This window comes from Arvicola amphibius, chromosome 4 (genome assembly GCF_903992535.2).
Source record: "Arvicola amphibius chromosome 4, mArvAmp1.2, whole genome shotgun sequence".
Classification (NCBI taxonomy): Eukaryota; Metazoa; Chordata; class Mammalia; order Rodentia; family Cricetidae; genus Arvicola; species Arvicola amphibius.
In genome coordinates, this window is record NC_052050.1 from 16,230,525 (window position 1) to 16,258,161 (window position 27,637).

At 52.5% G+C, this 27,637-nt stretch overlaps 1 protein-coding gene across 5 annotated transcripts in view; it reads right to left on the reverse strand.

The window, feature by feature from the left end:
* Nucleotides 1-2,150: 2,150 nt before the first annotated feature.
* Nucleotides 2,151-27,637, reverse strand: part of Mrc2 (mannose receptor C type 2) — a 58,407-nt gene continuing 32,920 nt past the window's right edge. Inside the window, exons 3-30 of one of the 5 annotated variants that reach the window (XM_038326319.1) lie at nt 25,664-25,837; nt 25,315-25,479; nt 25,028-25,141; nt 24,401-24,550; nt 21,684-21,872; nt 21,358-21,512; nt 19,629-19,736; nt 17,572-17,687; nt 17,101-17,249; nt 16,251-16,468; nt 15,061-15,203; nt 13,814-13,916; nt 13,464-13,602; nt 13,311-13,346; nt 12,892-13,052; nt 12,732-12,799; nt 10,965-11,065; nt 10,434-10,576; nt 7,018-7,117; nt 6,727-6,890; nt 6,470-6,578; nt 5,687-5,925; nt 5,374-5,542; nt 5,131-5,280; nt 4,769-4,888; nt 4,420-4,599; nt 3,567-3,593; nt 2,151-3,461 (exon numbers count right to left, since the gene is read on the reverse strand). In XM_038326319.1, the coding sequence (XP_038182247.1) occupies nt 3,238-3,461; nt 3,567-3,593; nt 4,420-4,599; nt 4,769-4,888; nt 5,131-5,280; nt 5,374-5,542; nt 5,687-5,925; nt 6,470-6,578; nt 6,727-6,890; nt 7,018-7,117; nt 10,434-10,576; nt 10,965-11,065; nt 12,732-12,799; nt 12,892-13,052; nt 13,311-13,346; nt 13,464-13,602; nt 13,814-13,916; nt 15,061-15,203; nt 16,251-16,468; nt 17,101-17,249; nt 17,572-17,687; nt 19,629-19,736; nt 21,358-21,512; nt 21,684-21,872; nt 24,401-24,550; nt 25,028-25,141; nt 25,315-25,479; nt 25,664-25,837 (3,914 nt within the window). In that variant the 3' untranslated portion in view covers nt 2,151-3,237. Of the gene's footprint in view, nt 3,462-3,566; nt 3,594-4,419; nt 4,600-4,768; nt 4,889-5,130; nt 5,281-5,373; nt 5,543-5,686; nt 5,926-6,469; nt 6,579-6,726; nt 6,891-7,017; nt 7,133-10,433; nt 10,577-10,964; nt 11,066-12,731; nt 12,800-12,891; nt 13,053-13,310; nt 13,347-13,463; nt 13,603-13,813; nt 13,917-15,060; nt 15,204-16,250; nt 16,469-17,100; nt 17,250-17,571; nt 17,688-19,628; nt 19,737-21,357; nt 21,513-21,683; nt 21,873-24,400; nt 24,551-25,027; nt 25,142-25,314; nt 25,480-25,663; nt 25,838-27,637 lie in introns of all 5 variants that reach the window. The other 4 variants (XM_038326318.1, XM_038326317.1, XM_038326316.1 and 1 more) reach the window with 4 other exon arrangements.

Sequence of the window (27,637 nt, forward strand, 5' to 3'; positions counted from 1 at the left end):
GGGGCTGTTAGGACCAGTTGGCTTGCTCACCCAGTCAACTGCTGGCACGCACGCACGCGCGCGCGCGCGCGCACACACACACACACACACACACACACACACACACACACACACACACGCACGCACGCACACACGCTCTCACACAGATGCACGCATGCATACATGCAAGCAGACATACATACGCACACTCAAGAAAATAAATGTCAAACACCACCCTTGGCTGGCCCTGGACATTTGGGGCCTCATTCCTTCAGCTACTCAAAGGACCCAGTAGATCCCACAAACTGTGTTTTCCACAACCCTGCTTTCTTCTCTCTCAGGACAGGGGTCAGCAGTATCCAAGGGGAACCTCTGCCCCCAGAGTGGCCCCCAGCAGCCTGTCAAGCAGTCCTTGAGCCATGGCCCCTGGTGGAGTGCTTGACTCACAAAGGGGCTATTCTGGCCTCAGGTTGGAGAGCAAATTACTTGAGGGTAAAGTGGGTTAATCATTAAGGACCTGAGTCTGGACTAGGGTTCCCTTTCCTAAGTGGCTAGTCTACCCGCCTCCCATGGGTCTTGCTGTTAGAGCTGCAGAACAGGGTCCGCAAGAGGAGGGTCCACTCAGGGAAGTCCCCTCTCAGGCAGCAGTCCTCGTTCACCCTGGAGTCCTAGATGGAAGCCTCTGGAACCTCCTGACACGGCTGCCTAGCTGAAGGCGCATCTGATCCCCCAGAGAGCAGCTGACGTCCCCTCAGGCAAATCCAGCACTCGTGTTTCCTTGTGTCTTTTTTTAGTTCTTTTTTTTTCTTGAAACACTGGAAACTAACAGGGCAGAGGGCTTCAGGGTGCATGGGGGCAGGGAGGATGGGGAATGAGGGAGAACGTTCAATGTGTGTCTTTATGCAGCCTTCTCTGTCCTTCAGGCTCTGAACCACAAGACCGCATTGCCTATCCAAAAAAAAAAAAAAAACAAAAAAACAAAAAACAGAAACAAAAATAAAAAACAACAAAAAAAAACCCCACAGAACTAAGTAAGATATAAAAAGTCACAAACATGGCAAGCTAAGAACACACAATGCTTCTAACCGTGGCTATCATTCCGGCCCAAACTAACCACCCTTCTCGGAGTCTGAATTCTTAGGGGAACTTCCTCTGCGCGGCCTTCCTGCCTTCACTCCCCATTTCCCATCCATTGTTTAAGTCCCTTACCCCAGTCACAATGGTGGTGTCAAAAGGTCAGGTGAGAGACTAATGAATGGGATAAGTGGGGAGGTTCCCACCATGGGGAGTGACATGGAGCCTGAAGGAGAAGGGGGTGCAATGTCAATACCTGGGCCAGGGTCTGGGTCTCAGGGGACCAACAGGCTGACCGAGAGTGGCTGGGTAGGTGAAGACCAGGAAGCCATGTGTCAGTGTGGACATTGTGAAGAACTTGTGTGCCTTCCCTTTGTTTAAGTGCCACCAACTCAAACACCTGCTGAATCCAAGTGCCCATGCATAAGAGACCTTTCTAGCGGGCAGGAGGCAGGTATAACAGACAGCATTGAGAGGAAGATGCTGAGGAAATGCCGCTCAGAGTTGGACTAGGACCCTCCTTCCTCAAAGCCCAGCCCAGAAAATACCAGCAGCAGGGCGCTGACAGGATGGCTCAGCAGGTAAAGACACTTGCTGCCACTACTGGCAACCTGCATTTGATCCCTGGGACCCACACTGTGGAAGGAGGGAACGGGCTCCTCCTGCAAACTGTCCTCTGACCGCCACATACGGGCTGCACCAATGTCTCTCTCTCACACACACACACACTAACAGTAGCAGTTAGCGTTTACGGGGAGCGCTTACTGTATGCACTCAAAGGCACTTGGTGAGGACACTCTTCCTTCATCCTTAAGCATCCTTTCAAGAGCCCAACCCGAGGAGATGGGTCCTCTGCACCTCCTCATGCTCACACTTACAGGCAGGAACTGCCGGCCGGGCTCCTGAGTTCTCCAAGAGGAGGGAATGAGCAGGGCCAGAAGGGTGATGAGAGGAAATGTCCCCAAGGGTTCGAAGGTAAAATGGCAGGCTACAGAAACCACACCATAGAGGCTGCAAAGCTGTCATTTATCTCTAAGGGACATGGGAATGAGGGTGACAAGGGACTAAGAGCGCTGGTATCTCAAACCTCTGGAAGGTGTTTTATTTGCTTTTCTTTTTATTTTCTTCTTTTTTAAAAAACAATAATAGCACATTTAGAAAATCAAGAACTACAATAGAGGGTCTGTGTCTTTGAGTTTTTGTTCACATTGCCCCGCACTGGGACTAGGGGACTGGTGGTGCTCTCTATCGTGGCTGGGTCCCTCCTCTTGAAAAGGTGCTGAGTGGCTCCTGGAGCTGGGCGCTATTCCCCTAGGTCACAGCAGATGGTAGCACCTGCTGCTGTCCTAGGCTACTGTTCCTCCAGGGTCCCTGACAACCCTCTTCGCTCTCTCCAAAGCAGAGCCTGAAGTTGGAGATATTAGGGAACTTATTTTGGTCCCCACAGGGGACTCTTTCAGGGACAGAGCCCTCCCCCAACCAGCAGGAGATGGACACCCCCTTGAATGGATAAGGTGTCCCTCCCTGGTCCCATCTCCACTCCAGCAAACACCACATTGGTGTCCTGGTTCTTAGACCTGAGCCACCTAGGTCCCTCCTGCCATACCCTAGGTCCATTCCAGCAGGCACAGGACTGACAGATGCTTGGCCCCTTCAGCTGACCCCCACTGACAGAGAGAGAGGATCCCCCCAACAAAAAGATTCCAGGGCCTTGGCTCAGAAGGAGGCACTGGGTGAGAACAGGCATGAGCGCAAGGTAAGGAGACAGAAATGATGTGGTCAAGCAGGCAGAGAGAAGCGACAGAAAGCCACCCCAAGAGACGGGGCAGGCTTTCCAGGTCTGCAAATAGAAAAGAGTCATAGGCTGTGGGTCAGCAGGCTTAGGTTCCGAGATCTGGGGAGAAAGAGGCAGAAATAAGTTCTTGTTTCCCTTCTCATGATGCCTCCAGTTACCACGGGGGTCCAGGCCCAAGTGACAAGGTCCCAGGACCAGGAGAAAGGGGAAATGCCCCGCTGTGCTCAGCCAGGTCTCAGCCTAGCCTTTGTGGGAGGCTGGGTACTCCCACCCCATTGCATGCTCAGCCCCTGGATCCACAGACCAACGGGACTGGTGGGTGATGGGGACCTGTTAACCCAAATCCCTGCCTCCCCAGCTCCAGCCCCACCCTGACCATGCCCTTGGCTCTATTCTTGCTGCTCATTCATTTCCATATCAGACACTAGGATGTTCTTCTCGGTGGCCTCTGCTGGGCCAGAGCTGCTGCGGCTATAGCGGGCCCCTTCAAAGGACCCACGTTCTGTGCTCTGCCGGCGCCGGTACAGGACGAAGGCTGCCGTCCCCAAGACCAGAAGGAGCAGCGCAGCCATCAGCACCACAACCAGGGTCACCGGGTTATCAGGAAGCGCTGCTGAGAAAAGGAGGGGAATGCACTTCAGGCCACGGCCACGCCCACCAGCGGGCCACAGAGGAGCCAGGGAAAGAGCCAGGCTCTGGGCTTGTCAGCTCTGCTCACCTGATGGCAAGAAGCTGTTCTCTCCTGCTGCGGAAGAGGGAAGAGCCGGTCAATCACAATCAGTCCTCACGGGACTCACGGTCATAATTTAAGCAAATGCCTGTGAAGTGCTTTCTGAACATCACTCTGCAAACTCACTGAACCATCTATGACTCTGTGACCCGGCTACCATGACTCCCATTTCAGATATGAGGAAATTCAAAGACTTGCCTCAGATGGAACAGGTATGTATGTGGGTGGGGTGGTCTATGTATGTGTTCTTATAGGTGAGAGCACTGAGCATGTGCATGCATGTGGAGGTCAGAGGTCATTGTTATTGTGTGTCTTCCTTGATGGCTCTCCTTATTATTATTATTATTATTATTATTATTATTATTATTATTATGAGACAGGGTCTATGTACCTGAACCTACAGCTTATGAGAGTCGGCTCTTCTGGCCAGCCAACGAGCTCCAGGAACCTATCATTTCAGACATACACATATACCCCTTCCCGTCCTGGGGTTGGTTACAGACATGTGCACTTAATGCTGGGCTTCTATCCAGGTGCTGGGAATCTGAACTCAGTCTCAGGCTTGTACCTACTGGACCATCCTCCCCCCTCCAGACCTTAGAAGGCAGAGCTGATAAGTGATTCATATGAACCACATCCCTTGTCCTTAACTAACAGAGAATGATGGAGCTTGCTGGCCTCTGGCGCTTGCTGTCTACTTTGGAAATTAAGGCTCAGGTTCAGTCTTCACTACAGACTAACAAACCCGATGCCTTCCCACCCAAAGCTTCTGCCCCTGTGCACCAAGGCCCAGCTGTGGGCATGGCGGGCTGAGCACATGCCTTCTGAGAGCCTGGCTCACCTCTAGGGAGCTTGCACACAACTCCCATGGTGATGTTGGTACAGGCGCCGGGGCGCCACAGCCCGCTGCTGCTCTGGATCCAGTAGCAGCTGTTGTGGCTCAGCATGCTAGGGCCCAGGCCAGGGGGTCCCCAGTTCGAATAGTTCACGGCTGTGTTGTCTTGCCAGACCAGCATGCCTCCTGCAGATGTGGGAAGGGGAACAGGTGGGGCTTTTATAGGTGGGAGGGAGCAGACATTCTCTCATGAACCTCCCCAACTCCTCCTCTTTCCCAAGCCCAGAGATCATGGCAGGCATCTCTCCTGCAGCCCGAGGCCTGGTCCTCCCCCTACCTCACACAGGGCACCCACCTTTGGGGTTGAAGTTCATGCCCAACCAGGCTCCTCGACTCTGGGCTTCAAAGGTCTGCAGGTGCTCCCAGACAAACACATTCTCCATCTCATCAAGGATGGACAGGACGGTCCCACCCGCTGGACACAGAGGAAGCCCATGTTAGGACAAGGAGTGCCTCCTTATGTTGACCGTGCCCCACCCACACCCATCTACAGCAGCCCGAGTCTCGGTATGTGTGTGCCACTGGCTACAGGTCACAGTACGGTCTGGGTAGTAAAAGGTAAGGGAGAACTTGGGGGTAGGTGCTACCTATAGGCAGAGGTGAAAGTCCCTTCTCCAGGTCTGAGTCTGGGAGCCAGGCTGGCCTGCTCTCACCCACCTTTCTGGCAGCGCTGCAGCGCCTCCTTGTGGCCCAACAGCAGCTCCATGTGGAAGGCGTAGCAATGATCCCTGAAGGGAATCCATGACGAGTCAGCCAGCCCCTGAGGACAGCTGCCGCTGTAGCTTATCCTTCGGGGAGGAGGGGGCCCTGTTGGAGTGCAGGATTGAGGATGTGGCCCTAGCAACCTCCCAGGACCACCGGGCACATGCCCCAGCCTCGGCCCCAGCGGGTGGTACTCACCCCTGCTCACCCCGCACACTGCCCCCTGCAGCTTGGTGTCACAGCTGGTGGTGCGCCATGTCCCATCCACGTCCACGTAGGCACAGCCTCCCACCTGCTGAGGCTCCCCATCTTGCCAGCCCACATAATTCAGAGGCTCCTCGGAGAGCCAGGAATACCGCCGTGAGCCCTGGGCATCAGGTGGCCACAGGTGAGAAAAAAAAAAGGGACGGACTCGCAAGGTGGGGGCAGACAAGGCAGGAGGGAGGAAGGGAAACCAAGGCAGAAGGTAGGGTGGGGCAGGAGAGAAAAGAAACTTGACTTGGCAGCCCACCTCCTCACTGGCCAGCCCAATCCACAGTGGCGCCCGCAGCCCTCTGGCGGCCTGTGTGAGGAAGGCCTGGGTGTAGGGGTCAGGCACACGTGCCAGGCTGGCATTTCGGCTCTCACACAGCAGGAGGGCATCTTGCCAGCGCAGTGGCTTCTGCAGCAGTCGGAAGGTGCCGTTGAGGTAGGAGAGTTCAGTGCCAGGGGCAGGGGGTGTTGCTGCTGGGGATGGGCTCAGGGAGGGGTCTACGGGGAAGGGGGCAGGGCTCAGGCTGGGCTCTGCCTGCCTTACCCCATCCCCAGGTATGAGGCTAGGCCAGGGAAAATCAGACATCGGGCCGAGGGCAGGTCTCGGCTGGGCCTGCTTGCATTGATCAGTCCTTGGTGTCAGCCCCTGTTCTTATTAATGAGCTTCATTTGCTCATTAATTAACATTCAGAGAAGAGCTAGGGCCTTGACAGACTCCTGTCCAAAGAACCCATGGCAGAGGAACTGGGAGCCATGCAAGGAGCTGGAGATGCCTTGATGTTGAGCCTTAGGGGGTTCTGACCCCAACCATGCCAGTATGTCACACAACCCCATATCTGGCTCCCAGCAGCCTTCCTCCTGAGACCACCCGCTTCCCAAACAGATACATGACTCTGGAGGGACCTCTAGAACCCTCGAAGACAAAGGAATAATGTTTGGTCCCCTCTGGCCTGGCCCACAGCCGCTAGGCGGCGCTGGAGTGGCTACGGGCAGCAGTGGCGCATACATACATACATACATACATACATACATACATACATACCTGTGCCCTTCTGGCAAATGAAGCCGTGCGTCTCCTCCGTACAGCTCCGATCATCCCAGCGGCCGGTGAAGTGGGCTGAGGGGCTGTGCAGGACCACCGCACAGCTGGTCTGGGGGGAAGGGGCTACTCAGGGAAATCCCGGAGCTTTTGATACCACTGCCCCATAGAAAGGTGGCTGGGGCTGGGAGACAGGTGAGGCAGGGGAGAGGACAGCACCGGAGGCCACAGGGACAGAGGAAAGAGAGCAGTGTCCTCACCGGCTTGGTGCCACTGGGAGCAGGGCTGGGGCCGGAGGGCTCTCCTGGCGCCCAGTTGGCATACAGCAGAGGTTCCTGCTCAATCCATTGGAAGTCCCTCTGCGAGGCGTGCAGTCCAATCCAAAGGTCAAAGGTCACACCGGGGAGGCTGGCTGTGATGAAGGCTAGTCCCCCCCAGAAGAAAGGCAAGAGTGATGGAGTGATGGGCTGATCCCTGTTTGCTCTGCTCCAGCCCCGTTGTGGGGCGACTGTCGTGGAGGACATCAGTGCCTCCCCATAGGCTGACCCTACCTTGCTCTAAGGGGTTTGCAATGGTGACCAGCTGGGCTTCTTGCTGTTCACAGGAGAATTGTGCCTCTGACCATTTCACCCTGTCCTGAGGGTCCTGGCCCTGGATTCGGAAACACTGTGGGGCAGGGGATGTGATTGATACCCAGCTCTACATCTCCGTCCCACAAACCCAGAAGCCCTGCTGGGTGCCCCTCAGCAGCTGATGCCCGGGGCTTTCAGACTGAGGCAGTAATACCAGGCACAGGGCATATGGACCTCCCTGGACAAAGCCCCACCCTCTCATCCTATTACAGGATTCACAAAAGCCCAGGTTCTGTTTTGGGAGGATTTGGCAGGATGGGGAAGGAGCTTAATACTGTTTGAGACAGGGTCTTGCTATGTAACCCAGGCTGGTCTGGAACTTACGGTCTTCTGGACTCAGCTCCCTAATATTGGGATTGCAAGTGTGCACCACCATACCCAGCTTGGTTGTGTATGTGTACATGTGTGGGTGTGCACGCATGTGTGTGTGTGCTTATGGAGGCCAGAGGACTGTCGTTCCTCAGCTGCCGCTTGCCTTGGTTCTGTATGGTTTCTGAGACAAGGTCTCCCATTGGCTTGGGCTCACTGTTAGGCTAGGCTGGCCAGCCAGTGAATCCCAGGGCTTCTCCTGCCTCTGCTTCCCCAGCACTGGGGTTCCAGGTGTGTTCAACCTGCCTGGCTTTTTGTTTTGTTTTTGTGGGTTCTGAGGATCATATTCAGGTCTTCATGGTCTCATGTAGAGCCAACACTACCGACAGAGCTATCTCCTAACACTATTTTTGTTTTGTTTTGGGTGTGTGTGTGTGTGTGTGTGTGTGTGTACTGGATTTAGGGTCTCACACATGCTAGGCAAGCACTCTACCAATGAGCCAAACCCCTAACTCCTTTCCCACTGTTTTGTTTTCATGAAGTTTTGCTGTGGTTGCTTGAACTTTCTGTTTTGAGAAGTTTATCCGTGTGGCCCTAGCTGGCCTGGTCTCCCACCATCCTCTAGCCTCTGAGGTCTGAGTCTCAAGTGTACACCTGCATGCCCAGCTTCAAAACACCAGGAAAGACAGTTCTCTAAACGTTGCTAAATAAAAAGAAAAGAAAACTAGGGTGGCAGGGATGAACGGCTCAGCAGTTAAGAGCACCCATGTTCTTGTAGAGGACCTGGGTTTGGGTCCCAACACCCACATGGCAGCTCACAACTGTCTGGAACTCCAGCTCCAGGGGAAATCTCTCGCCCTCTTCTGGTCTCCATGGGTATTGCATACATGTGGTACCCAGAAATACAGGCCAGCAAAAATACACATAAAATAAAAATGAAGCAAAAGAATTTTTAAAAATGAATATAGAGGGTCTGGAGAGACGAAATGGAGGTTAAGAGCACTGGCTGCTCTTCTAGAGGTCCTGAGTTCAATTCCCAGCAACCACATGGTGGCTGACACCATCTGTAGTGAGATCTGGTGCCCTCTTCTGACATGTAGGCACGCATGCAGGCAGAACACTGTGTTCATAATAAAGAAAAAAATCTTCAAAAAAGAAGATTAAAAAAAGAATACAGAAAGACACCCTGGCCTCGTCCATATGTGGATATAAAAGCTGGGTTACTGGGGAGATGCTCAGTGGGTAAGGCGCTCTCTGGGTAGGCATGAGGACGGAAGCTCAGAGCCCAGCGCCCATGTAAATGCTGGAAGCATGGTGGCTCACTCGTAATCCCAGCACTCAGGAGACGGAGACATGATGCCTAGGACAAACTGGCTAGCTAGGCTAGCCAAATCAGCAAGACCTGGGCTTCAGTGAGAGACCTTACCTCTATATTGATGGTACAGGGCCATTAAGGAAGCACTCGAGGTCAACCTCTGGCCTGTGCACACACATACATGTACCACCCACATACAAACGTGGAAAATAAAGTTCATCTCTGGTTGGGCATACAGCTTAGTTGGCATACAGAAGGCTTATGCACTGCATAAGACTGCATAAGCCTTCAGCAGCTGGGCCTTCAGGAGTTCAAAGTCATCCTCATCTACATAGTGAGTTCAAGATTGATCTAGGTTCCATGAGACCCTATCTCAAAAAGTGTGTGTATGTGTGTGTGTGTGTGGTTAATCTCATAAAAATTGAGATTAGCAGGGTAGTGGTGGCCCATGCTTTTCATCCTGGCTAGCACTCGGGAGGCAAAAGCAGGTGGATCTCAGAATTCGAGGCCACCCTGATCTACAGAGCAAGTTCCAGGACAGTCAGGGCTACACAGAGAAACCTTATCTAAAAACATCAAACAAAGAGTTGAGAATAGAGTGGTAGGAACTAGGGATGGTAGGAGGGGAGGAGGGATAGGGAAAGTCCCGTACTGAGCACTAAGGTAAAATTATGTAAGATCAAGTCTGTTTGGTGCTGTGGTGCAGCAAGGTGCACATGGGATGAGATGACTGTGTCATAGGTGACACACAGTGGTAAAGTGACCGTCAGGTGACCGCAGAACAATATGCACTGAGCGTTTCAGACAACTCAAAGGAAGGACTTGGGATGGTTTCCTTTAGAGCAAGAATATGCCTTCAAGGAGCCAGATACATCTACCCCAACTTCAGCATTATACAATACATGAATGTACCAAAGCATTACATGACAACCCCTAAGTAGCTATCCTTTTTATGTTTTTATGTACCAGTGAAAAAATAAATTTAAATAAAGAAATTGTTTTTATATTGCAAAACAAGAGAATGAAATATATGCAATCATATGGTCTTATTAAAATTGTATAAATAGAGCTGGGCAGCACACCTTTTTAATCCCAGGCAAAGACAGGTGGATCTCTGAGTTCAAGGCCAGCCTGGTCTACAAGAACTAGTTCCAGGACAGCTAGAGCTGTTACACAGAGAAACCCTGTCTCGAAAAACCAAAAAAAAAAAAAAAATGCATAAATATTGTTATAATTGATCGGTTGTGTGGCCCAAATGTATTTTCATTCCCCTAATAAAGAATTTCTAAAGATACTATCTTTAATCTCTGTTTTCACTTCTGTTCTTATGCATGGCTGACTCCATGTGATGATACTCTCATGGGTGTAGAAGCAACTCTAAATTTTTTTGTTTGTATACATAAACATAAATAATATATACACACATACAGACTGAGTATAAATGCTGAATATTTTGTTTTATTAGTAAGGTTCATTATCAAAAGGTTTGACAACTACTGATCTAGAAAACTCGTAGAAGTATTTAGGAAACCTCACTCCCTGGTAGATCTGGTATTATACACCAGCCACTTCCCAAGGAGCCTCGCTCCCACTGGCACTGAGAGGCTGGTGGGGACAGACAAGCCAAACGGCCAAGGCTCCTGAGGCTCAACCATCCCACTGTTCCCATCCTCTCCCCTGGCTCTCCTGATGTCCCCTCCCAACTGCCTACCTTGTTAAGGAACTGGTTCCAGCCAGTGGGGCAGCCTCCTAGGGCTGAAGGTGGCAAGTCTGGGGGCTGAGTCTCTCTAGAGCTGTTGCTGCGCTTACAGATGTAGGGCAAGGCTGTGTGGCATCTCTGGTCCCCCCAGTCCTCTGTGAAGGGGGAGAAGAAAACTGCGGCCATAGGGCAGGGCAGGGCAGGGCAGGGTGGGGCGGGCGGGGCTATCGGGGCGGGGCGGGGCGGGGCTATCGGGGCGGGGTGGGGTGGGGTGGAGCGGGGCAGGTTGGGGTGGGGGGATGGGCGGGGCAGGGTGGGGTAGGGAGGGGCGGGCGGCGGGGGGAGGGGGCTGCTCTGAGAACTCAGGTTGAGCTCAAGCCCTCTGTGCCCTTGGAGCCATGGGCTCACCCATTGCTCCTTGGATACAGCCCTTCTTGGGTTTGCTCACAAAGAGGAGACTAATGACCCCCCTAGTCCCACCTGGATACCCCCAACCTTAACCCCTAATGCTGACAATGTCCTTCTGGCTCTCTTCATCCTCACCTTGGCTGGCTGTCATGTACACGCACTTCTTTTCCTTGCCGATGGGTCGAGGTCTTCCCGGTGCCCAAGAGATGAAGTTTATAACAGAGCCATCCGTCCACCTACAGAGTCAGAGAACTCAGGTTCAGCCTCCTCCATCTCCAGCACTGGAGGCCACAGAACAGAGGCACTAATGGGGCCCAGTGCATCCAGAGACCCCAAGCCTGTGCCTCTAAGTAAAGCCCTTCCCAGCATGCACTCAGCTCTCTGAGATGCCTGAAAACCCTACAGCCAAGAAGTGCCCAGATCACCACTGACTTCTAGTCTTTCTGCCTCAGGCTCCCTAATTCATGCACGGCAGGCACTGACTGGAGTCCCCTGGGAACTAACTAGCATACATGCTTTGTCCATGTCCTGGCCAGTTTTGTCCACAATGTGACACCAGCTATAATGGGGAAGTGTCACCACTATGTAACACTCAGCGATTGCTGGATGCTGTAGTAAGGACTTAAAATTGTTTATCAAACAGAACGCTGTGATATCCAGTGGCTTTTTGCTAGGTCTTGTATCTTTTTTTTATTTATTATGTATACAATATTCTGTCTGTGTGTGTGCCTGCAGGCCAGAAGAGGGCACCAGACCTCATTACAGATGGTTGTGAACCACCATGTGGTTGCTGGGAATTGAACTCAGGACCTTTGGAAGAGCAGGCAATGCTCTTAACTGCTGAGCCATCTCTCCAGCCCCCTAGGTCTTGTATCTTAACGACGTGAATGCTCTATTTTCGTGGATCTGAGTTTGAGAAGTGGTGGTGGCATGGTGACCTGTCAACACCACGTGCCCCCAGAGTCTCCAGAGCAGGAAGCCACAACGAGGTGGACCACAGCAGATGCAACAGCTTAGCAATTTGTCATCTGAAACTTGGCAAACTGGTCCACTCTGTAAAATATACTATGTGGTATTTATACCTAGTCAGAAACTAGCCTAAAAGTGATCGGCATCGAGGGGCTGGAGAGATGGCTCAGGTGTTCAGAGTGTGTACTGCTCTTCCAGAGGACTACAGTTCAGCTCCCAATACACACGTGGGTGGCTCACAATCACCTATAACTCCAGGAGGTACTAGCACACGCACGCGCACACACACAGAAACACATACACATACATAAATTTTCAAGTCTTTCAAAAATTAAAAATGATGAAAGGAATACTGCAGTAAAGTTAACAATTAACCTTTAAAAATAAAGTGAAGCCGGGTATGGCGGCACACAACTTTAATTCCAACCCTCTGGGGAAGCAGAGGCAAGGAGATCTCTGTGAGTTCAAGGCAAGCCTGGTCTACATAGGTAACCATGGCTATACAGTGAGACCCTGTCTCAAAAATAAATACCTAAATTAAATTATAACTGATGTATTTATTTATAGAAATAAAATTTTTGGCATTTTGGAGTATTTGTTTGTAGTCCAGGAATCAACCCCAGGGTCTCAAGAACGCGGAGCTACATCCCCAGCCCCTCAGTTTGCTACTACTAATCCTTACAAGAATCCCAGGAGGCAGATGTCACTATTGTCACCTTCAGATAAGAAAACAAAGGCCAGAAACCGGTCACTTCCTTGTTCAAGGCCCTGTAGTCAGTTAGGAGCAGAGTTGAACTCAAATGCAGGTCTATCTGCCTCTTTGGTCAGCCCCGACACCTCTAGCCTAGGGACACAGCTAGCCATACACACACATGCACGCAGGCACGCACGCATACGCATGCCCTCACACATGCCGCCCACCAGCGCTCCCACCTGAAGCGTCCGTCATTCTCCAAGGTGTGCAGGCCGATCCACCAGTGCTGCTCCTGGCCCGAGGAGAACTGGGGACAAGAGCAGGCAGAGGTTAGCAGCCTCGTGTCTTCAACCTTTGCCCTTTCCGGACCCATAACCACTCGCTGTCTCTCATGCCCACCTTCTGTAGGTTTTGCCCCAAGAAGTCCAGCTCTGCTTGGCTGTGAATGGAGGTCAGCTCTGCTTGGAACCATGTGCAGATGCGCTGTGCTTGCGCCCACGACGAGTGGTGCTCAAAGAACTTATACTCCGCCTCCTGGAAGCGCAGCCACTCCAGCCGGCCTACGGGAGCAGCGCAGGGGTGGGAGCGGGCGCCAGGCCGCTAGACAGGCCCTGGAAAGCTCTGGGCTTGGACAGAGCCAGAGCACGCAACAAGTGACTTGCAAAGATGAACCTGGGACAGGCCCTTGGCTTGACCCTCCTTCCACACCATGGAAGCAGGGCAGTAGCATCCAGTGCTAGTTAACTTAGTCCCCCTTGGGGTGGAACCCTTGACCTGCTATGGGCCAAGGTAGGGATCAGGTAGCCTGGGGGCCTCACCTTGTGGACCAGCATCTGGTTCCCGCACATCCACACCTACAGAGCAGAGTCAAAAATGTCAAGGGAGAGGGGGGCCGGATCCCCCAAATTCCTGACTTCAAGGTCCGTGTCCAGCACTTGCCCCACCCCACCCCATTTCCTACCACATCCAACCTCTTGGGATCTTGCAAATCCAGTCAAGCTGTGTCTGGCACTGCATGGCCACCCACTGCAGGGAGGCCAGGTCCAGCACTGCACAGCCTCGGATGTCATCATCGTCGTGACGGCTCCGGTCAAAATTATGGTAGGAAAACTAGAAAGTGAGACAAAGACGGAAAGTGGGATATATGACAGGCGGCCGAGAAGGTCAGTCGGAGCTGAGGCCTGCCAAGCTGGGTGAGCATCCGGTCTTTAACCTGACTGCTTTTAATCAACCCACACTGGTCAAAATCCTTGCCCATGCCAGGCCCTGCCAGGCCCCAGCCCACGCCCCTCCCCAGCCTGCCTCCTCCACGGCTCCTCACCCCTAGACCATCGCTCCAGCGCCAGTTCTGACCCTCCCGAGGATCTTGGCGGTTCAGGCCAATCCAAAACCAGTGCTGCTCATGGTTCTCAGGCTCCGACTCACTTGGGTGGGGACAGAAGAGAGAGGAGGTAAGAGTGGCTGGCACCAACCTCGCCATCAATGCTGCAAACTAATGAACCAAAGCACTGTGGGATTTGTTTGGTTGTTTGTTTGCTGAAAGTTCTCTCCCTAGAGACAAGGAAAGCCAGACCAGGTGCCCTGTTTAACTCAAAAAACACAGCCTGCCTGCCTGGGCCTTGACCTCTTTCTTGGGTACCCTGGCTAGAAGAAGTTGGCATGTTTCTCACTTGGGGAGGTTAGAGAGTTGGTGAACATATGGGAGGGTAGGTAGGAGAAAACAGAGGATCTGGAGCTCAAAACACCCAGATTCAAATAGTGATTCATCAAGGACCCATGTGACACTGGGCAGACAACCTACCTCATCAGTACAAGCTGAGCATGAGACTGTATGACAGACAGGGTGCCGAGGGCGCCAACAGTCACACGTGAGCATGGGACTGTGTGACAGGCAGGGTGCCGAGGGACGCCAACAGCCCACACGTGATGGCAAACACGGGCTGCTGTAATTACTAGTCAATTGATAAAATCCTGACTGCTAGGAGGAGATAACCCTGAAATTAAGATCTTGGGAAGCCTGGGTCCACTTGTTATTGTTTTTTGTTGTTTTTTTCACCAATAATAAATGGTTACAATGCCATGTGCCGTAAATTACAGTCCTCGGAGCCTACGGAGAAAAGATGGGATGTGGGCACGCTCCTTATCCATTCCTGAGCACTTTCAGCTTTTCTCCAGCTGTCCTTCAGGATGGTTTAGAGAGGGGCGGGTTCTTATGAAATGTTGCCAGCGGTGGAGGTGGGTTGGAGTGGGTGCAGGAATTTGCAAAGGGAACTCTGTCTGAGAGACAAGAACCGACGTTGCTGGCTACGGGACACTGGTTATCAGCAGGGTCTCCTGTGAGTGGGTCACCCCTGTGCATTCACCCAAGATTCCAGGAGACCATGGCAACTTGAAGACAGCAGGATGGTTCTGTCAATACTCACAGATACAGGCCTTTCTAAGCCCCAGCTGGACCCTCTGAGGGCACTGTTAATCTGTCTACCTTCTCACCCTGAGCCTGACAGAACCAAGACTCTAGCAATCAAGCCTGTCCCCACCCAAGTGCAGGCCACCACACCCATTCAATACCCAAAGATCTTGTTGAGCAGGTTGGCCACAAAATGTTCCTCCTCATAGCTGGCCAGACTCAGCAGCTGGGCCCCCAACTCCCGGCAGACCCCCAAGGCCTGGACCCAGCTCTTCTTCTCCTGCAGCCGCTCTGAGCTGAACACCTGCAGAAGCAAAGCCAGCTGTCTAAGCTGTGGCCATGGGCATCTGCTACCTTCTCAATGCAGCAATAGGATGAGGTGCTGTGGCCTCACCAGACAGCGATAGCTAAAGACAATCCTATCATCTCAGGAGGGCAGGTGACACCGTCAGCTCCTGGCAAGAGCCCCTCCGCACCTCATCCTCAGACTGGGATGCTAACCCAAGCAGAGCCACAGCTGACTGAGGACAGGCTCCGCCTCCCCCATCACTGGACCTCAGTTTCTGTATGGAAGAAGAGGCCTCAGAAGCCACGCATACAAACCTAGTACTTGGGAAATAGAGGCAAAGGTCATAAGGTCAAGGTTTTCCTCAACTATATGGTGAGTTTGAGGCCAGGCTGGGCATAATGGCTTAAGCCTGTATCAGCACTTGAGAGGCTGAAACAGGACTGCCAAGAGCTAGAGAACAAACAAGAACAAACACAGCCGGGCGATGGTGGCGCACGCCTTTAATCCCAGCACTCGGGAGGCGGAGGCAGGCGGATCTCTGTGAGTTCGAGGCCAACCTGGGCTACAAGAGCTAGTTCCGGGACAGTCTCCAAAAGCTACAGAAGAAACCCTGTCTCGAAAAACAAACAAACAAACAAAAAAGAACAAACACAAAAATCGGAAACAACAAAGCAAACTGGTGGTTCCCAAGCTTGTCAGATTACCAGGCCCTACCCAGACCTTCCGAATCCCAACCTCTGCGTGGCAGCCAGAGATGCACTAGTGACAGAGCCCAGGGCCTTGTACGTGCTCCACTAGCAGATTCTCCTTTTGTAAGTGTTCCCAGGGGACCCCAAAGAACATGCTGGGGTCCAGCTCCTTCAGCTCTTCCCATTGGTTAAGCACCTACTACGCATCAGACCTCAGAACCCACTGACAAATTCTTCATCAGCAGTTACTCTAGTCTGTAGTCTAGACTGGAACCCCAGGGTCACGACAGTCCATCCCCAGGTCCTCCTGGCTGGGCTACCTCGGTGTTCTTGCCCCCCTCTTCCCTCCACCACGCCAGCTGGGGTATCCCACCTTATAGCAGTGTCGAAGTTTGGGGTCTGAGGCCCAGCCCTGGGGACATGAGCCAGTGAGGCTGGGTGTGGGGTCCGGCCCAGGCAACTCTGGTGTCACCGGCGTGCCCAGGCTCTGTCGGCAGATGTAGCGAGCCCGGAATGACGTGCAGTTCTTCACCTCCCATAGTCCCATGGCACTGCCCGTGGCCAGAGCCACACAGCCTCCACGTCTATACCCTGAAAGGGAGGAAGAGCTTATCTCTACAGGGACGAGCTCTGGGGGCCAGCACCAAATGAGGGGAAGGCATGAGGCACAGTCCCAGTTCCATGGCTGTGTAGGGGATACTTAGCCATTCTGAGCCTATCTCGTTATGTACCCCATTAGGTTATAGGAAGGTTAAGAATGGTATCGAAACTGGGAGTAGTGATACACACCTATAACCCCTAGTACTCAGGGGCTGAGGCAGGAGGATTGCTGCAAGGTCAGTGTGAGCTACATAGTGAGACCCTTTCTCTAAAAATAAATATGAAATACATTATTGTTGTACAGATAGCAAGTATCTATTATGTTCACTATTGTGTGCACATACATAGGTGATCCCTTTCCATGGGTTAAATATATATATAAGCCTCACTATAGCCAACTCTATAAGCAATGTACCCCATGTGAAGATAAAGAAACAGAGGAGGCTCAGCTAGAAAATGGGAGTGCCAAGGGTCTGAGCAGGCCTGCAGGCTCCAGAGCTAATGGGTCACATGGTACAAAGGAACAGCTGACTGGGAAAGCCTCGCACTAAGTATTGACGCAGCTACGGGTGGGTCTACCACAGCCCCTGCTTCCAGTCAGCCATACGGGGTTAATGGCTCACCAGGCTGGTCTCGGTTCCAGTGGGTGTATATGACTTCATCCCCACTGAGCCAGCGGAAGGAGCCTGTGCTGTTGAGGTCTTGCAGGGCTGTCCAGAAGTACTCGCCCTCCCAGTTATAGATGAGGCTGCTGACGAAGGCCTGCTCAAATCTTCAGAAACAAGCCAGGTAAGGCAGGTCGCTTAGTAGAAGCTTCCCCTAAGCCCTGTACCACAGGCTGGACACCCCTCCCAGAAACTCAGGTAATGTGCCCTGAAAAATGGGGGTGCCTGTGGACTCACAGAGTATCCGGGCTCACTCTATTGCCCATATTTTTATGTCTTGGGCACCCAGCCCAAACCTCTCCTTCTCTACTATGAGGTCCTTAACCACACAACTCTTTCTTGTAACAAGACATCAGCCCACTAAGGCTCACAGGACTCAGGCAAGGTCAGAGGAGAGGGCTGGCCGGGACTTCTGTCCGTCCTCTCTACCTGTTGGTGATGGTGACCAGCTGGGAGCCATGGTCGGTACACAGCCGCCGGGCATCACTGTAGGTCACTTGGTCCTCTCCCAGCCAGTAGCAGGATGGGCTATGCCATGTCCAACCCTGGCTCGAGAGAAAAGACAGGACGGGGGTGGCTATGGGAGGAGGGCTCCACCCTTAGCTGCCAGCGCTTGCGCAGCAGTGACATCAGGACGTGGCTGGGTATGTGCAGGACAGAGGGGACTAATTTGGCTCCGGAGATCAGTGCCTGTAGTATGTTCTGCCTCCGACTACTCTCAGCTCTCCCTACCACAACCAACAACTGTTGGACCCGGGCAGGGGCACTGCTGCAGACAGTTGATAAATACGTAGCTTTTTAACCAAGAAATACAGCGGCTGAACATATACCTCAGTGGCAAGAACAGACTTCTAGCATGTGTGGGGCCTTGGGTTCAGTCCCCAGTACTAAGAAAAGGAAAACAAAACCAAAAGTAATCAGGGGTTGGAGAGATTGCTTAGTTGGTAGAATGCTTACTATGCAAGCATGTAGACCTGAGTTCAGATCCCCAGAACTCATGTCAAAAAACAGGGATGGCAGCACATGCTTTGTATCTCAGCTGTGAGGAGCAGGAAGCAGGCAGAGTCTTGCAGATCTGCTAGTCAGCCAATCTAACTTATTGGGGGGGGTCCCTAGTCTCAAAACAAGAAGGCCAACCTCCTGAGGTTGACCTTTGTTCCCAGCATGAACACAAATACACATGTGCATGCATACACACATAAGCATTTAACATGTGCACACGGATCTCACAGTAGAAGGAGAAAACTGATCCCCAAAATCATTCTCTGCTCTACACACACACTATGACACATGCATGACACACACTCATATGACAGACACAGGGACAGGAATGAGAAATAGAAATAATACTAAACAGTCAGCATTAACAGAAAAGGGCAGCTGGCTCAGCCACCAGGGCTGAAGAGCTATGCAGAGGCGGCAGGATGGAGCGGGGGCTGCGTGATCCTCAGGAGGCAGCAGAGTGGAGTCTGGGATAAGGTCCCTGGGGTGGGAGGGAGGCAGAGGCAGACCTTCATCAAAGAAAGAAGTGACCACCTCAGGTGCAGTGGCTGCTCCAGAGTAGAGGCAGGAGGCAAGACAGAAGTAGATAATGTCCCGGAGGCACCCAGATGCCAAGCAGGGCCTAGACAAAGACCCCTGGCTATCCAAGTGTCCCCACTGGACACAGTGTCCACACACAGACATTCCAGGCTGGCCTCGGGGTGTCCTACTCCACGGCACTCACACCAGGACAGAGCCCAGCCCTGAGCTCACTGACCCCAGACTCCTCAGCTGGGCTTCTCCTGCAGCAACTGTGATCATCATGCCTTTCAGGGAGGGCTCAGTTGGGGCTGGGCTTGTGGAAGGAGTTTAGCCCAAAGGAAAACACCAAGGAGTGAACCCTGCATCCAGGAGCTGCTGCACGCAGGCCACCAAGGGTGCTTTATGGGCGGCCTCCCTACACCCACTCCACTCACACCCCTGCCGTGCTGAGATGGCAAAACATGGTGGGGTGGTCCATCACCCACATACCCTCTTTCACAACTCACAGTCCCCCACCCCTGTTTATTTCCCCCAAACTCCGCTAGACCCCAGTGAGCAGGACAAGAAAGAGAAGGCCATCCACACCGAGTGGCCTCTCTCCACCAGAGGGGCAGCCAAACACACTCTGTTGTCAGACTGAGGAGTTAAAGACAGCACAGAGCAGCCCCTGCACAGCCTGCTCCTACCATGACTAGAACACACTTCACAATTTGTTTGGCCTCCTTGTACCTGGCTGTTACAGGAAGTAGCTTCCTTATAGAGACTCAAAGGTAGGTGGGGCCCTACATTTCCCCCCCATAGCTCCCCTCCCAGCTCTCCCTAATACTGTCCCCTCAGGAAGGAGCAGTTAGGAAACTAGAGGACAGAAAGATGCTGCAGGGTTTCTTCTGCCTCCCCCACCCCCAGCCCTTTGGAGCCCCCGGGGCTGACCCCACCTGGGGCAGTTCCAAAAACACCCTCACCTTCCGGCAGCCGTGGTCCTCCTCAGCAGCACCCTGGCTCAGCCGGCCTGCCTTCTTGCAGATGGATGGCAAGGACTGGTTACAGGGACTGTCATTCCAGCGTCCTTCCTAGGACACATGAGAGGGAAGCCTCACCCCAAATCCCACCCTCCCCACAAATCTGTTTCTAGATCTGAATCTGTCTCTTGCCTGTTGTGAGATTCCTAGCAAACAGCCTGATTTCTCTCTGCCCCAGGCTGTTCAACAGAAGGAGCAGGTTAGCTCAATGGGCTTCACGGGTAAATGAAAGAACGAGTTGCTGAGGGGCTGGAGAGATGGCTCAGCGGCTAAGTATACTAGCTGCTCTTTCAGAGGACCTGGGTTCAATTTCCAACACCCACAAGATGGCTCATAACTGTCTATAACTCCAGTTCCCGGTGGATCCAGTGCTGTCTTCTGACCTCCACAGGTACCAGGCATGAAGGTGGGATGCAGACACACGTGCAGGTAAAACACCCATACATGTAAATGTAAACTTAAAAAAAAAGTTACTGCAAGCCTCTGAACAGTTTCTGAAAATGTCCCTCTAATTACTCTGGATTGTGGGTAGCCTTGGGTGACTGAACTGTGAAAACTGAGTTCATGGGTGTTGTTTGTAAACTAAATATCAATCTTACGATTGTACCAATAAAGACCAGAGAGTCTTAAATGCTTGCGAAAACCTGCTGAGGCCGAGAAGCAACCAGCGGACCTTCCTTCTGAGCCAACTTCTTAGAAAAAAGAGCTTCTCTTCCACTATCCCAACCAAAAAAGCCTGGCACACTCAAAGTCCCTCCCTACTGCTTCCTGTCCATTTCTCTATCCGTTTATCTAACTCCTCTTACTCTCTATGGCTACTTCCTGTCAACTAGTTGCTGGCTCTGCCTCTTGACCCAAGGTTGATTTCACTGAATTAACACAATCTTGGGGTTCACAGTGTGATCAAATATCCTGTAACACATGGGTCTTACCCTTGGGACTACTAAAGAACCGGGGCTAGTAAAGGCAGGTGTGCCCAGGCCTGAATCTCAGATGGTAAGGAGGAACACCTGAGCCCACCTCAGCAACCCAGCCAGCACCGAGTCTACCATTAGGTTCCACCATGACAGCCCAGCATGTATGCATCCCAGTACACCAGAGACGCCTGGCACACAGAAGACACTCACCAAATCATTTAAATGTTTAAACAAAATCCCCTAATGCAGATGGATCTGTTACTTAGCTCTATGGCTACATCTGATAGCAGGAGAAATAATCTATGCTCAGGGCTGGGCTCTTCTGTCAAAACCCTGCCTCAATTCCTTCTCCCATCCACCCTGAGTCTGAATCAAGGCATGGCAAGCAATCATCACCCATGATTTCTTGAGAAGACAGAACCCTGAGCTGAGGGCAAGGGCTGGCAGAGAATGTTCTTGCTTGCCCAACCTCGCCATTGTGTAGGTTCCAGTGCCACCTGCTGGTGGGGAGGAACAGCTGGCAGGAGACCAAGAATGGGCCTGCCAGTTTGCCTAAGATTTCTGGAGAATTCTCTCTTCCAACCCTGCCAGTAACTTAGCTATGGAGGTGAAAGTGGGGTTCAAACCCTACCTGTGGAAGGAAGGGGCTCAGTGTACTAATAGTAGGTCACCTGTATTTCAGCTGAGGGGAGGGCACCCGGAAAGTGGAGGTGGAGGGGGCACTACGGTGCTGTGATGAGGAAGGGGAGTCTCACCGGCCCCCAGATGGTGACACAGTCCTCCAGGCTGTCACGGAAGTTGTTGGGCTCAAAGGGGTGCCAGTGGGTGAAGCTCACGAGACTCCCATCAGACCACTCGAAATTCATCTGCAGTTTCAAGTCATTGAGGCCAATCCATAGCTCCTCCACCTCTGAGGTACAACGGGGGGGGGGGGAGGGAGAGGAGGAAAGAAGACACTGAGGTCAGCCTCGCTCCAGCTACAAAGGAAAAGAACTTCCTTTGCGTGTCCTGAAAAGGAAGGGATTGGGTATATAGATTCTCCCTCCCTTCTGCCCAACACGGTTGCCAGGCAGCCCCTTACCTTGCTTGATCTGTTTAGTGATGAACTCCAGCTCAGCCATACTGTGGATGCTAAGCAGGTCACCCCCACCCCGTAGACACGCCCTCTTGGACTCCTGCCAGCTGCGCTTCTCAGCCTGCAGGCGGTAGCAGTGGCCCTGGAAGGGCTGCCAGCTGGGGTCACACTCCACCTTGACATTGGCCCACCTGTCTATGGAGAGAGGCACATGGATGTGCTCATACATACATTCATACATACATACATACATACATACATACATCACCCAGTGGGTGTCACACACACCCTCCCCAACCTGTCACACATCTGCCTTCCCCATGACAAGAGCCTTAAGATACTTAAAACAAAAATCCTCCATAGTCACTGGAGGCCTGGGGGCAGGGACTTGGTAGCAGCACAGTGTAACCACAACAGGGCAGGCCCTCTCTGGATGAGACGGGCAGGTGATGGAACACACTAGCATCCTAAGCCAGGATCACTGGTAAACAGGGTTCCCTGCTAAGAGAATCAAACTTATCCCGAAGCCCCTTTGCTTATTAAATGAAACCTCCATCAAATAACATTCACGGAGCACCCCTCTTTGTTGGCCTGGGAAATCTTGGGTAAAAGAAATGAGGGGAGGAGTCTTGAGTGAGTGAGGGGCCTTGTCAGAGATGGGGTGAGCAGCTAGCAACATCACGGGGTACTTCAGGTCTGGCAGACCGGTCACATCACTTTGCCAGGGTCTGTCGCCAGTTCCTCCCCTCTCCATACCTCCTCTCGCTTCTGAAGGCCCTCTCCTGCACCCACAGAGGTGCCTTTTAGGTTTGTCCGCTAAGAAATGGGGTCTGAGGGCACTGAGCAAACAAGTCCTCACTTGGGTCTTGGCAAAAGAAAACAAAATTTTATTCAAACACCCACAAAGTCAGGCTCAGGCAGGATTCAGTCTCGGCAAGAGTGAGGATGTGGGCCCATCCTATGCATTGCTCCAGATTAGACTTCTGAGAGCAGCTCCATCCAGGTCAGCTGTGGGGGTGCTCCCGCCCTACTTCTCAGAGGGGGTGGGCTGAGAAAGGGAACAAGCCTGCTCTGTGGCGCAAGAGATGTCAATCATCTTCTGTTAGCCAATGGGCAAAATAGATTTTAGTAGCTTGTGGGGCGCTGAGGGAAGGAAGGGTCCTCTGGAAATGTGGCCCCTGCTTTGGAAATGACATGTCCTTCATAATGAGACTGGCCAGAACACAGAACTTGTCCTATTGCCTAAACTAGGCATCCTGCAAACAGTCGGAGGCTGAATAGGGGCAGGAGAGGCTAAACCAGGGCTCCCCACATGAACCATGGGGCCCGCAGCGGCGGAGGGGGCGGTCCTTGTAAGGTCCCCTCCCTTTCCCTCTCTGTGGAGGTTTCCATGGGTAAACCCCTACTTTAATAACCCATAGCTACACAAGCTGGACAACATGGCTTTATATCAGCAAATGCCAACCAAAGAGACATTCCTCAGGCCAGGCCAGGGCTCCAGCCTTACACTAACATTGCAAACGGAAATGCATCCATTCTCAATTAGCAAGTGAGGTTTCTACACCTTAAAAACCCAGCTGCATGTCCAAGGCCACATGCCGTGGGGGCGGGGGGGGCGCAGTCCCCAAAGCAGGCCCTGCCCATCACCCCACACTCCATCTCTCCCAGGAGGCATCCAGATTTATCTCTTTGAATCAAACCTTCCAGCAAGACACTCCCTGGCTTAAAAGCCCACAGAAGTCTCCCAAGGGCTACCCAGCCCCACTCAGAATTCGGAGACTGGCTGCAACCTGCCTCTCTGCACTCACGTCAAACGCCCTGCTTCGGAATCACCCGAGGGAGGGGGTGTCTTGCTAAATGCAGGTTCTGATTCAGTTAATCTTGGGCGGGGCCTCCCAGTCTGCTTTGCTAACAGGCTTCAGGTGCTGCCAGGCTGCTGGGCTAGTGTCTGGTTCCCTCTAAAGTACAGGGCTCTAGCCCTTAGCGCTGCAGGCATCCACACCTCCCACCAGTAGCTGCGGCTGCCAGAACCGCTCCCCTCCCACACCTCTCTCCGCTTTGTGCGTGCAGGTGCACACCGTGCATGTGGAGGCCAGAAGACAGCCTTGGGTTCTCCTTAGGTCTCAGTCACTTTTATTTTTTTAAGTCTCTTGCTGGCCTGGAACTTAACTAGTGGGCCAGCCCAGGAGCCAGTGAGCCACACGATCCTCTTGTCTCTGCCTCCCCAACACGGGGATTGCAGATGCACCCCACAACACCTGGCTTTTTCTTTTAATCTGGGTGCTTTGGATTGCGCGCAGGTCTTACTGAGCTACTGCCCCCCCCACCCCAGCCCTCCTTCTGCCCTTCTAAACTTGCTATCAACCTGAAAATCGCAAGTCCAACATCACATCCACGAAATCCCTCAACTCTCAGAAGCTCAATCCCTCTCCCCCTCATATTTATTACATATTTTCATAGCCCATAGCTCGCCGTATTCTAAGTACTAAGACGCCTGTGACCTCCAGGGGATTGCGCTCGCCACAGAGCCTAGTGAATACTGCCAGCCTTTATCACAAGTCCCAACAAAATGTTCACCCAATGACTTAATGGCACACTCCAATCTCTCCAGACCCAGCTGAATAATTGAGAGAGAGAATCAGAGCCACTTGTGTCGGTAGAGAAGGAGAAGGACTGTACTGGCCTGTGTCCCGGGTGGCCTTGGCCCCCTGTGACCGGCTCACCTGGCTGGATAAGCTCGGCTGTGGCCGTGGCGTTGGGCTTCTTCTTGCAAACATAAGGCAGGGCGATGCTGCAGTCATGGTTCTGCCAGCCACCAGAGGACTCGGTGCGGATCACCCCGCAGTTCTCCTCACCTGGGTTGTCCGGCTGATCTGTGGGACAGGTGGGGTGCCAGCACCCCAGGAGAGGGAAGCTCATACTGTGACCCCCACCCCGGGCCCTCTTCAGAACCTCCTGTCTCCCTTCACTCCCTGGATGTCTGCTTTAGCACAGAAGCCCAGCCCTCCATATCTCTGTCCATCCCACCACCGGGTCACCCTGCATTGTAGCCTGGGCTCACACCATGCTAAACACCCTAATCAACAATGCTTATTTCAGCCCCTCCCTCCCCGGGTACACAGATGAGCTGTGTGTGTCTAAAAACTGTGACTAGAGACTGAAATTGGGTTCGACCCCTACCTAGACTAGGCCAGGACTCATTTGACTGAGTAGGGTGCCGGCAGCTCCCACTTCACACCAACGCACTGGGTACATTCCAGGAGGGGATAGAAAAGCAGGCTTCCCACTTCCAGAGCAGGGTAGAAGGAAGCCAAGCATGGGGAGGGGAGCGGGGTGTCCCCATGTCTCACCGCTCTCCCAGTTGAGGTACTTGAGGGGCGAGTTGTCTGACCATTGCCAACCTCCACTGGTGTCCAAGTCATTAAGGCCAATCCACAGTGTGGAGCTGTAGCCCGTGAGGAGCCCTGGTAGAAAGAGCGGTCACTGAGAAATGCCCTCCTTGGCCCTCCCATGCCAGAAGAGTCCAGGTCCTGCCTGGTGGTGGGAGCAGGGGCTGATCCCAGACTGCTGGTGTCCCCCCACCCCCAGCACGGGTCAGACTTCTGGCTGAGCCACAGGAGGCTGCCCTCCACCTCACCGTTGATGTAGGTCTGCTCGTGGATCTCCGTGATGCTCAACAGGTCCGCACCCTGCTGCTCGCAGCTGGCCCAGGCCTCCCTCCAGGATAGCGTGGATTGGAAGTTAAACTGGTAGCAGCTGTCAGTCAGCTGGTCTTTGTCCCAGAAAGTCTCACAGTCGTTACCTGCCACGGCCACAGATGGACTGTGGGTCCCTCGCCAACTCCCGCACAGGCTACACCACGAAAGAGGGACTTCCGGTCCCGAAAGCTCTTCAGCCCTCTCTGAGTCCGTCCGCCCACCAACACCATCTTCCCGTCCCTCATCGGAGCCTCCCTCCAGGGCTCTCCCACTCTGTCTGTTTCTCACTCTTGATGGGGCAGAATCCCCAGCGCTCATCTTTGCCGTAGTCCTGGGTAGTCGCACACCACAGATGCCCATCTTCCCGGCCAGTGCTGGTGCAGCCATGGAACCACTGGTTGTCGTATTTGAACGGAATGGTGCATGGCTTCCCGTGGGAGTTTCCCTGAATGGTGTAGACCTCTACAGGGGAAGAGAGCCATGCCTTGGTGCCTGGACCCCCACAGACTGTCTGCCCCACCCCACCCCAAGGGAAAAGCCACTATAACCCAGGAGAATACGGGCCATGGTAACCAACAATGGTTTTAAAGAGAGAACCAACTCTAGCTAGGGACATGGGACAGGACTACTGACACCCCATTAGGTGGGACAAGGGCTTTCCAACCCCTCCAATATCTTCCCAATGTCACAGAGGGCTGAGCCAGCCAACCAAGGCTCCAGGCTACCCCTAAACGTTCTATCTTGGAACATGGGTGTCCTTCCAGGAAAGAATTCCAAAGATGGATCTGGTCACAAGATCTTGAGTGACTAAGGTTCCCATTAACCGCCTGCAAAACCTGTGTGCTGTTACCATGGCATCCCTCTGGGGAGTGAAAGTGGTGGGGGAGGGGGATATGTCATTTAACTTTAGGATATTCATTTTAAGTCTTTATAAGCAATATTAACCTTCAATTCTTTTAATTATTTTAATATGCTATCAGGATTTTTTAAAACCGATGGCATTTTATTTAGGTGGTGGGGAACACACACAATATATTAAAGTCAGAGGACAGCTTACAGGAGCTGGTTCTCTCTCTCCTTCCTCTATGTGGGTCCCAGGGATTGAACTTAAGTTGTCAGGTTTCTTGACAGGTGCAGACATGTGCGCTCACCCACGGAGCCGGCTCACCAGCAACAATGTCATGTTTCTATTGTCTTACAACTAATGCAACCTGGAGTGGCTCTCTTGGCCCCTTTTCCTATCTCCTTTCAGCTCAAAATGCTTGTAGCACTTCCTCCCCCACTGCCTCTCTTTGACATAGCCCAGGTTATCCTCAAACACACTGTGTAGCCAAGGCTAGCCTTAGTCCTCCTGCCCCCACTGCCCCAGTATGGGGAGTGCAAACCTGAGCCGTGCCTGCCTTAAAAGCTCCCATGTCTTCACAGGCCGCACTCTAAGATCTTTAGCGAGGCTGAAGATCCTTCAGGCTTCAGCCTCAGCACAATAGCGCTGTCCTCCTTATAGGGTTAGCCTTTTCCCAGAAAAATCAGATTAGTCTCCACAGCCACTACACTTCCTGTTGTAAATCACTTTCCCTGAGCATGAATCCTAATCTTGCAGGTTCTCCGTCACTTTATGGGATGGTGCAAGCTAATTTTGAAATTTTCATTATTTTTACTTTCTAATCTTTAAATTTTCATTGCGTTTTGTTTATTTAGTGTGTTTTATTTTTATGCGTGTGCACACTCATGCAAAGGTGTGTGTATATATACACGCAAGCATGTATCCACAGGCGCACATGTGCACATGGAAGTAGATGTCAGCATTGACCCCCATGTCCCTGTTTGGTTGTTTCCAGTCTCGAGGCCTTTGCATGTCTCCTCCTCCTGACAATTCACATTTCAGAGGAAAAAGAACAAATTTGCATCTTCAGAAAGGCCCCCTGTAGTCTCCTAAGAAACCAGCCATCCTCTATATAATCTTCTTTCCAGTGTTTACTTCTGATCTTTTTTGCCATCTAGGTTATCTATGAGCTACCCACTTTGGGTTTTTCTTTTCTTTCCTTCTTTCTTTCTTTTCTTTTCTTTTCTTTCCCCCCTTTGTGTGTGTGTGTGTGGGGGGGGAGTGTGTGGGTTGGGGGAGTTGAGACACATTTTCTCTGTGTAGCCCTGGCTGTTCTGGAAATTGCTCTGTAAACTAGGCTGACCTCGAACTCAGAGATCCACCTGCCTCTGTTTCCAGAGTGTTGGGATTAAAGGTGTGCGCCACCTCTGCCTCTGCAA